The sequence below is a fragment of the Arachis duranensis genome, chromosome 4 (assembly GCF_000817695.3).
Source record: "Arachis duranensis cultivar V14167 chromosome 4, aradu.V14167.gnm2.J7QH, whole genome shotgun sequence".
Taxonomy (NCBI): Eukaryota; Viridiplantae; Streptophyta; class Magnoliopsida; order Fabales; family Fabaceae; genus Arachis; species Arachis duranensis.
In genome coordinates this window covers 6,214,331-6,223,913 of record NC_029775.3, presented here as the reverse complement: position 1 = coordinate 6,223,913, position 9,583 = coordinate 6,214,331, and the positions used below count along the sequence as shown (strand labels likewise).

At 35.8% G+C, this 9,583-nt stretch overlaps 1 protein-coding gene and 1 long non-coding RNA gene across 2 annotated transcripts in view; one reads left to right on the top strand and one right to left on the bottom strand.

The window, feature by feature from the left end:
• Positions 1-6,097: 6,097 nt before the first annotated feature.
• On the top strand, positions 6,098-8,011 carry LOC107482913 (uncharacterized). Its single transcript, XM_016103499.3, has 5 exons — positions 6,098-6,600; positions 6,690-6,908; positions 6,988-7,086; positions 7,380-7,469; positions 7,623-8,011. The coding sequence occupies exons 1-5, from the start codon at positions 6,115-6,117 to the stop codon at positions 7,872-7,874; spliced, it is 1,146 nt and encodes a 381-aa protein (XP_015958985.1). The 5' UTR covers positions 6,098-6,114; the 3' UTR covers positions 7,875-8,011.
• Positions 8,012-8,269: 258 nt separating this feature from the next.
• Positions 8,270-9,583, bottom strand: part of LOC107482914 (uncharacterized) — a 1,987-nt gene continuing 673 nt past the window's right edge. Inside the window, exons 2-3 of the long non-coding RNA XR_001590784.3 lie at positions 8,564-8,711; positions 8,270-8,478 (exon numbers count right to left, since the gene is read on the bottom strand). This is a non-coding gene — a long non-coding RNA (uncharacterized LOC107482914). The remainder of the gene's footprint in view (positions 8,479-8,563; positions 8,712-9,583) is intronic.

Here is a 9,583-nt window from a genome sequence, read left to right as displayed (position 1 = left end):
CTCTCTCTCTCTCTCTCTCTCTCTCTCTCTCTAATTTTTCTTCCAACATCTTCTTTCAACTCTTCAGTGAGTGTCCTGCCGACAATCCCCTCCCTTTCTCATTCTTTCTTTTTTCCTACCCTTTCATTCAGTTCCTACTTCCTTTAGATCTTGTCAATCTTCTCACCACCCGCTTAATCACCAAGTAGCTTCCAGCAACGGACAAACTTGCATACTTTATTAATCGAGAAGTGCCCTAAGTTGGAGAAGAGATGCAAGACAGACACAGGAAGATTGGCTATAAATTGCTCACATCCCTCACATCCATTTCATTCCATTGCAGCGGGAACAGAGACTTGCATTTTGTGGTAAATTCAATTCACTTCAGTTCCTTTATTCCTTTCTTTATTGCTGCTCAAGTTGTGTTTTTTCAATTTATTTCTGTCGGAAAATTTCACGCTGTCGCTGTGCTAGACTTTTTGATGAGATTTGTGGTCTATTTGAGGGGCTTTTGTTGAATGGTGGTGGTGATGAAGGTTCGGTTCCTGGTGTTGCTACTATGGTCACAATGGTTCCTGTGGTGGCTACAATGGGTGAAGTAAATTTGGGAATGCTGCTTCATGGTTTGACTTTGAAATTTGAGTTTTGAAATTGGGACACTCACTGGAGAGTTGGAAGAAGAGAGAGAGATGGTAGCAGTAGTGGAAAGAAGGGCAATTAGGAATTTTTTTAATAGTTTTTTAGGGTTTGGATATTTCTATCACACGAAACCCATTTTTTATGGGTACAATGGTCGTTTTCTTATTTAATGGGTACATTTGTCAACGTTTATATCTTTCATGGGTACATATGGTAATTTATTCTTATTTTTACAATCTCCCACTTAAAGTTAGTTTTGGTAAATTTTCAAAAAATTCTTGTTGCTCATATATTCGATAGGCCATATGAAGATCTACACCATTCAAATTTTTCAGTGTTAATTGGTTTTGTCATGACATCTGCTAGGTTATCTTTAGTGTGAATTTTCTGCATATCAACACTTCCTTCTTCTACTACTTTCCGAACAAACTGATATTGTACTCCAATGTGTTTTGTTCTTGAATGAAATGCAGGATTCCTTGCAATGTACAAGGTACTCTGACTATCACAATATACAGAAATCTTCTGTTGTTTGTGCCCGAGTTCTTCTATCAACCTTTGGATCCAAATAGCTTCCTTGCATGCTTGTGTAGCTGCCATATATTCAGCTTCTGTAGTAGATAAAGTTACAATAGTCTGTAATTTAGATAGTCAGCTCACAGTTCATCCTGCAAGTGTAAACACATAGTATGTAGTAGATTCTCGTTTATCAAGATCACCTTCAAAGTCTGAATCGACATATCCATTGACAATGAATTCTGATCCTCCAGAACATAATGCAATATTCGAGGTCCCTTTGATGTATCTCAAGATCATCTTAACAACATTCCAATGCTCTTTATCCGAATCTGCCATAAATCGACTTACCACCACAACTGCTTGAGTAATATCTGGCCTTATTCAAATCATGGGATACATAAGGCTTTCTACCACTGATACATACGGTACTCAAGACATTTCCATCCTCTCTGCTTCACTACTAGGTCACATACTTAAGAATAATTTAAAATTAATAGGAAGTAGGGTTGAAATTGGCTTATATTCTTGCATATTTAAGCATTACAAGATCTTCTTCAAATAATTCTTGTGCGATAGCCAAATCTTCCTATCCCTTTTGTCTCGGTGGATTTGCATCCCTAAAATCTTGTTTGCTGGTCCCAAGTCTTTCATATCAAACTCTCTAGCCAACTGTGCCTTCAATTCTTGGTTTTGATCTTTGTTGGAACCTACCACCAACGTGTCATCCACATACAACAGCAGAATGATGAAATCATTATCACCAGACCTCTTGTAATAGGTACAATGATCTGAACTAAGCCTGTTGTATCCAAGGCTAATAATGAAAGAATCAAATCTCTTGCACGAACACCTTGCGCTTGCTTTAAACCGTACAGAGATTTAGTTAACCTGCAAACCAAGGTTTCTTTTCCTTGTTCTTCAAAACCTTCTGGTTGGAGCATATATATCACTTCTTCAAGTTTTCCATGAAAAAAAGCAGTCTTTACGTCTAATTTCTCGAGATGAAAATCAAATACAGCACACATAGTCAAAATTACTCTAATAGTAGTTAGTCTCGACTGGAGAAAATATTTCATTGAAGTCAACACCTTCTTTCGGAGCATATCCCTTGACAGCCAATCTTGTACAATATTGTTCCACCTGATCATTACTATCTCGTTTGATCTTATAAACCCATTTGTTACCAATAGCTTTCCGACCTACTGGAAGTTCAACAAGTTTCTAGGTATGGTTCCTTTGTAATGCCTCAATTTCTTCTTGCATTGCTGTTATCCACATAGAAGCGCCTGGATTGCGCATAGCCTCCATAAAAGTTGTTGGTTCTTTGTCTTCTGTTAGAAGACAATATGCATCATGACTTGTCAAAACATAATTTGAGTGCCACGATGGTTTACTTCTTTGTCGAGTGGATCGATAAACTTCTATGTCATTGGCCTCTGCTTCTTGTTCTTCGTGCTCTAGTTCTGCTTTAGAAAAATTATCTTCTCTGCATTTCTCATTTATTTGTACAGTGGCTATCTCTTTAACAATGCTGTCATTTTCTTGTTCTGCAAATATCACATCTCTGCTAAACTACCTTGCGGGTAGTGGGATCCCACAGGTGATACCCCTTAACTCCATCAGCACATCCAAGAATATACATTTCTTAGACTTTGGGTCTAGTTTTTGTTCTTTCTTGAGAATTGTGCATCACGTACACAGGACAACCAAATATATGTAAAGAAGAATAATTAAGTGACTTACCTTGCTACATCTCTATTGGTGTCTTTAACCCAATTGCAGTTGATGGTGACCGATTTATCACGTAACAGGCAGTTTTAATAGCTTCTGTCCAAAAAGACTTGGCTAAACCTACAGTTTGCAACATAGCTCATGTTCTTTTTAGGAGAGTCCTATTCATTTGATCTGCTACACCATTTTGCTGAGATGTATATGCAACTGTGAATTGCCGTTGAATATCTGCTTGGTTGCAAAATATTTGAAAATCACCACCGACATATTCTCCTCCATTATCTGTCCTTAAACACTTGATCTTCTTTCCAGATTCAAGTTCTAACTTTGCTTTGAACTCTTTGAACACCGCAAATACGTCTGATTTCTTCTTGATTGGATACACCCATAGCCTCCTAGAATAATCATCGATATATGATACAAGATATTTTACTCCTCCTAGAGTCTCTGGTGACTCCCATATATCAGAATGAATCAATTCCAATATGTGTTTACTCCGAGCAGTTGATCTTTCAAACGTCAATCATGTTGCCTGTTTATAACACAATACTTACAAAATAGTAAGTTTACCGATTTAAGCACAGGAATGAGATTGTGTTTCACAAGAATCTTTAAGCATCGTTCTGACATGTGACCCAGTTTGCGATGTCATGTCATCGTCATTTCTTCTTGGCTTACTAAAGCAATTGATGCCTCTGCCTCTTGCAAAGTATCTCCCACAAGCATGTATAGATTGGCTGCAATCTTTTCTGCTTTTATTACTACAAGAGCTCTTTTAACAACTTTTAAGATCCCACCTTCAATATGGGTCTTGCAACCAAGTTCATCCAATTGCCCAATCAACAACAAATTCTTCTTCAATCCTTTCACGTGTCTTATCCCTTGAAGTAAACGAATAGAACTATCAAACATTTTTATTTTGACAGTATCCCTTCCAACAATTTCTAAGGCATGATCATTTTTCATAAACACCGATCCTCCCAAGACAGGTTCATATGTACAAAACCAATCAAAATGAGAAGTCATGTGCCAGGTTGCTCCTGAATCAACAATCCAAACATCAGTGAGCTGTTTGCTGCCTTTAGAACCAATTGTTGCTTCGCCATACAGGATTTCTCCTTCATCAGAGGTACTCGCAACACATCATTGAGAACTTGATCCTTCTGGAACCTTCTGTATACTCTTCTTATTCCAACAATCTTTCTCGAAGTGTCCTCTCTTACCACTATTGTAGTATTTAACCTGCTTTTTACTTTGTGATTTTGGTCTACTTTGACTCCCATTGGAACCACGATCCATTGATCACCCTCTTCCCTCTTCTTGTTTTGAGCTTTTTAATCTATCTTCTTTATTCTTGCGCCTAAATTCTTCTTCAAGAACCGCAGCAGCCATGTCATCAAAAGAAAGATAATCAATCAAAACATTATTAGTTAAGTTAATGATAAGTTGATCATATGAATCTAGTAAACTTTGAAGTAAGTGCTCTGCACGTTCGTTTTCTGCTATGGTATATTCCAACGATGAGAGTTGAAAAAATAGCGTATTTAGATTATTGATGTGATCCGTTGGCGATGTGGACTCACTCATTCAAAGAGTATAAAGTCTTCTCTTCGAGAATATCTTGTTGTGAAGTGACTTGACTTCATATAATTTGGTGAGAGCATCCCAATTTTTTTTGTCGTCTTTTTTTTGCCACACTTGATAAAACTGAGTCAGCTAGTGCCAAGTGAGTTTGCAACAACGTTGTTGTTCATCTCCTTCCATTTTTCATCTGTAATTCCAGTAGGTCTACCTTCAATTGCTGCCACGCAATTCTTTTTTTCTCATAATGGCTTTATCTTCAATTTCCATACAAAAAAATTACTCCCACTAAATTTTAGAATTTTATACTTTGCTGCCATTTTTTTACGCGGTAACTTGCAGCGGAAGAAAAAAAAGATCAATCAGCAACTTTTGGTTCTGATACAACTGTTAGGTACCAGACAAATGACACAGCAAAATATAGAGATGAAAAATTAAAAATTTGTATAAAATATGAAAACAACTGAAATAACTTTCTTTGAGAATTACAACTTCTCTCAATCACAAGGAGATTACAATAACACTCTCTCTTGACGAAAGAAAAATTTACCTTTCTCTATGAAAAAAATCTCTAAAAAATTCTTATATTTTTCTCTTAGGATGATTTTTCACTTATTTGATACTTATTGTTATCTAATGAGATTATTTATTTATATTAAAATTCTTCTCACTTTAACCACACAACAATAATTAATGAATAATGCGTATTACTTTTCATCGTTAATTTTTAATAGCTTATAAGTAGGAGAATTTTCTTCCTTTCATTTTGTTTAAATTTGTTTTCCTTAATCTTTATAATTTTTTTTATAAAAAATTAGCTTTATTATTTTTACAACAATTAGTCAATGATTAAGTTTTTATTTTTCAAGCTTTTACATAGTATTAATTAGTCATTGAACATGGTATTTTGGTAGATAAATTGTAAACAATGAAGATTGATTTTGAATTCCTTAACTAGTGTATATTATGCACATTCATAACAAGTTACATGTTAAATTACATCAGTCAAATCATCATTTTCCCATTACATTAGCAAAGTCATAGTAAGCACGTACGGATTGTAGATGGCCAACAAAATGCGTTAACCTAATACAAGCACATCCAAAACAATAAACATAAATAACAAAAATGACAGCTCATAAATACATACCTGTGACTCTTAGGCGGTGATGAGTATTGAGTAGTGTGCATTCAATTTTCAATTTTTCATTCACCTTTTTGCTTTCTCAAATTTCCAAACATAGCAAGGCAGAACAGTACAGTACTACTGTAATGTGTTATTATGTCATGCCTTACAATTATGATTTATAATTAGAACACTACTAAGAGGTTAATAACTTTTGTAATTTATAGTTATTAAATAATTATTAATAATATTTTTAATAATATAAAATTTTATCCAATAGTATAAAATTATTTATTTTTCTTTAATTATTACTGCTAGACTTTTTCTTATGATTATTATTAAACACATAAACACTAAAGACCACAGTGGCCGCGCCCAACACGTGAAATCAAAATATAAACATTTGAATTAAGACACCGCCAAAATAGGGTACCCACTCAATTATCCGCCACGTGTCCTCATTCCAAACCCTATAACCCCTTCACTCCCTCTTCTTTCAAACTCAAACTTCAATTCAAACCTCTCTCTCTCTCTCTTCAATGGCGTCTTCAATGAAGCCATCTTCAAGGTACAGCACCTACGATTCTCGCTCCTCAACTTCCTCGCACTTTTCCGACCCTTCTTCATCTTCCGACTTCACCACCAAACCCCACTCTTCATCTCGCGCGCTCGTGAATGCCACCAAGAAGGTGGATCCGAGCTTAACCACAATGGTGAAGAAGCTCATCATGCAGAAGAAGCCCAAGTCCACCAACCACCAACCCAAACTAATTGTTCCCTCCGATTTGATAGCACAACAACTGAAGAAAGACGCAAAGAAGGCTACAGGGCTGTCGTCGCTGCAGAAGAAGCTCTTCGGCGGGAAGCCACGGTCGTCGGAGGTGAAGGCGCTCACGGAGGTCAAGGGGAACACCAGGACACTGGCAATGGTGCTAAGAAGCGAGAGGGAACTTCTCACCATGAATAAGGAGCAGGAAGGGGAGATTTCTCAGCTCAAGATCTTGCTCGATGAGAAGAACAAAGAAGTAAGTCTTTTAAGTGTTTGTTTGATTTCCAATTATAGGAAATGAAATAGTGATTTTGTTTGAATTAAGTTAGGGTTATGAATTTGCAGGTGGAGAAGCTGAAGGATTTGTGCTTAAAACAAAGAGAAGAGATAAAGTCATTGAAGAGTGCAATACTGTTCCCTGATACAACGAATTCTGAGCTTCAGGAACTTGTAGAGAAGCAAAGCTCAGAGCTGAAGCAGGCTAAGATGGTCATTCCAACTCTACAGCAGCAGGTCACTTCTCTCACTGGTCAGCTTCAAACCCTTGCCGAGGATCTTGCAGAGGTATAACTATTTCAACAAATCTGTTAGATCTTTGTTGCTTCTTCATTTGTTTGTAACTCTGTATTTGATATGATTGAAGGTTAAGGCCGATAAGTATTCAGCAAAAACAAGCTTCCAGGGCTATGCAAGTTCTCCAAGAACACCCACACATGCCCGTGAAGATTCTTGTAACTCTTGGGTAAGCAAAATTGAGTTCATGTCTTTGAATAAGAAAAATTGGACTGAGATGTGACAACTTTATTATTCCCATGATAAGCTTAACTAAGCTCGAACTATATACAATGCTATGATGCATCATGCATTAAGATAATCTATCATCATGGATCTTGATATACTTTTAAATCAGTTACTTTATCATACACCAAATTTCACTCGTCCTACTGTAAGACTAATGGGAGCTGTCGATATTTCTTGGGCAATTATATCGAGCTGACAAGCGTTTTGGTTCATCTGGCTCAACACTTAATGCAGGATTTCAGCTCTGATGACCAATCAGATGACTTATTACTTAAGGATCTAAATCCATGCTTAACACCAGTCAATACCAAGTCAAGATCAAGGGTAACTCGCACCCTCTCTAGTGATATCCTGAAAAAATGTCTCCTTTCGGCAAAATGTTTTAAAATAGAAATACATAGACACTGAGATAGAGATACAGCAAAAACATTTGATAAATTTTGGTGCAATTTTCTGATCAAATTAACTTTTATACAGGATTTTGAGGTTATGGGGTCCGGCTCAGGCTCTCTACCTGATGAAAGCTTATCTGTATCTGAGGAGGATGTTAATGTTAAAGTATATCCTGAGATTGATTTCAGCTCTTTTGACAGAAAGTTCTCCAAGAGTTCTGATTGTTGCCACAACTCCACCAAGAAAAGCGTGGCAACAACAAAAAAGTTTATAGGTCGAAGATCTGATGAGAGCAAAGTAGCCTATGGAGGTAGAGTGAACCACAGATTTGCATAAATAAAAGAATCTCAAATGTTTTGTTAGAGATTTGTTATCTCTTCTTCACTGTCACCATCTTCCAGTTTTGTTATTACACATGTCTGTTTCAGATGTTGGACATTGTCTCTTTAAACATGAAGAGTAAATTATTGCTAGTTGTATATGGTCAAACATCACAGAGAATAAGGTAACGAGATTACCATGAAACTCGATACAAATATTACCAAAATACCAGTCACTGAACCAAAGATATTTGGGTTTATAGGGTAATAAAGGAATTTATTCTTAGCAAGATTCTTTTACATAATTTTAGTACTGCATCCACACATGTAAGAATCAAATGTTGCTATGAACTATGACTTCACTACACCAAGTTAGCTTGTTGGGCACAGGGCTTAAATAAAAACAGGGCATTTTAACAGAACTAGAAACTAACTATTTATTCATTATCATATCAAAGCAGTTCTGAATTCACTCTCGATCAACATTCAGCTGATCCAAGGTGGACTCTAATATAACATTTCTTTTAGAAACCTGTTGGATGTTTTATAAACTGCACAGACTACAGTAGTAAACGTTCACAACCCTCGGCTTGAAGCGGTCCTAATGATCACAAACAGAGCTGCAAACAAACAAATTCTAATAAATTGGACAGACATTTTAATTTATTAAATTTTGAGAGGGAAAGAAAGGGAGCAATAGCTTACATGAACCGATGAGGATGGAGAGAAGGAAACCAATCAAGATGTGGCGAATTGGATAAGGAAAGATTCCTTTCTTGTTTTCGGAACATCTCTTTGCAATGTTCCTTTCAAACCTTGCAACCTTCCTGTCTGCTACACGCCTTGAAGTAGTCTGTGATATGATATCCCAACAATTGAAGTAACCAATAAGTACATACACACCATACCCACTATAATCTGATTCAGAAACATGATATCTTTAACAATAAACATGTCCAATCTTGCCATGTTCAAATACGATGTTACAAAGTACAGACACCAAAACTCCAAAAGGATGAGATTTTTAGGGAAAAAAAAAATTAGTGTTTTCTTCATAGGCATGTTTGTTTATACTTGATCCATTATATTATAAGTTCGTCTACTCGACTTCATTTGCCTTCATTCTAAGCTTGTTGTGAACGATCATATAATAACCATTATTTCCGAGTTAACGACCAACGGTCATAACATCAATTCTATTAATCAATTCTATACCTATAAAAAGACACATATTTCTATATCTCAAAAAAATACTCACATGATAAGTTTTATAAATTCTATTTCATGTGTCTAACATTCTATATTCATAGAATTCTTACATCTCCCCTAAACACACACACTTGAGCGTGAAAAAGTACACCCACAGTGTTTTTTGGTGTTTAAGTTATACTCACCCCATAAAAAAAACACATATTACAACAACTCAAGAAACGAACTATATCTCGAAAGTTCATCCCCACAAGAATAATACTATTTTCGATTTCGAAAAATATTATTTATAAACCAAACACTCTTCACATCCGTATAAAAACCTATAAAAATAGCGTATTATTTATTTTTAATTAAAAAAACAAAGAGAACTGGTATATGATTATTAAGAGGGTATACGAGTCACCAAAAAAATTAAGAGGGTATACGTAGCGCGATTGATCTATATTTTAGCTTGCTGTAAATATTGGATTTTTTGCGGCTTTTATATATCTTTTTTGCACAAAAATAATTCCA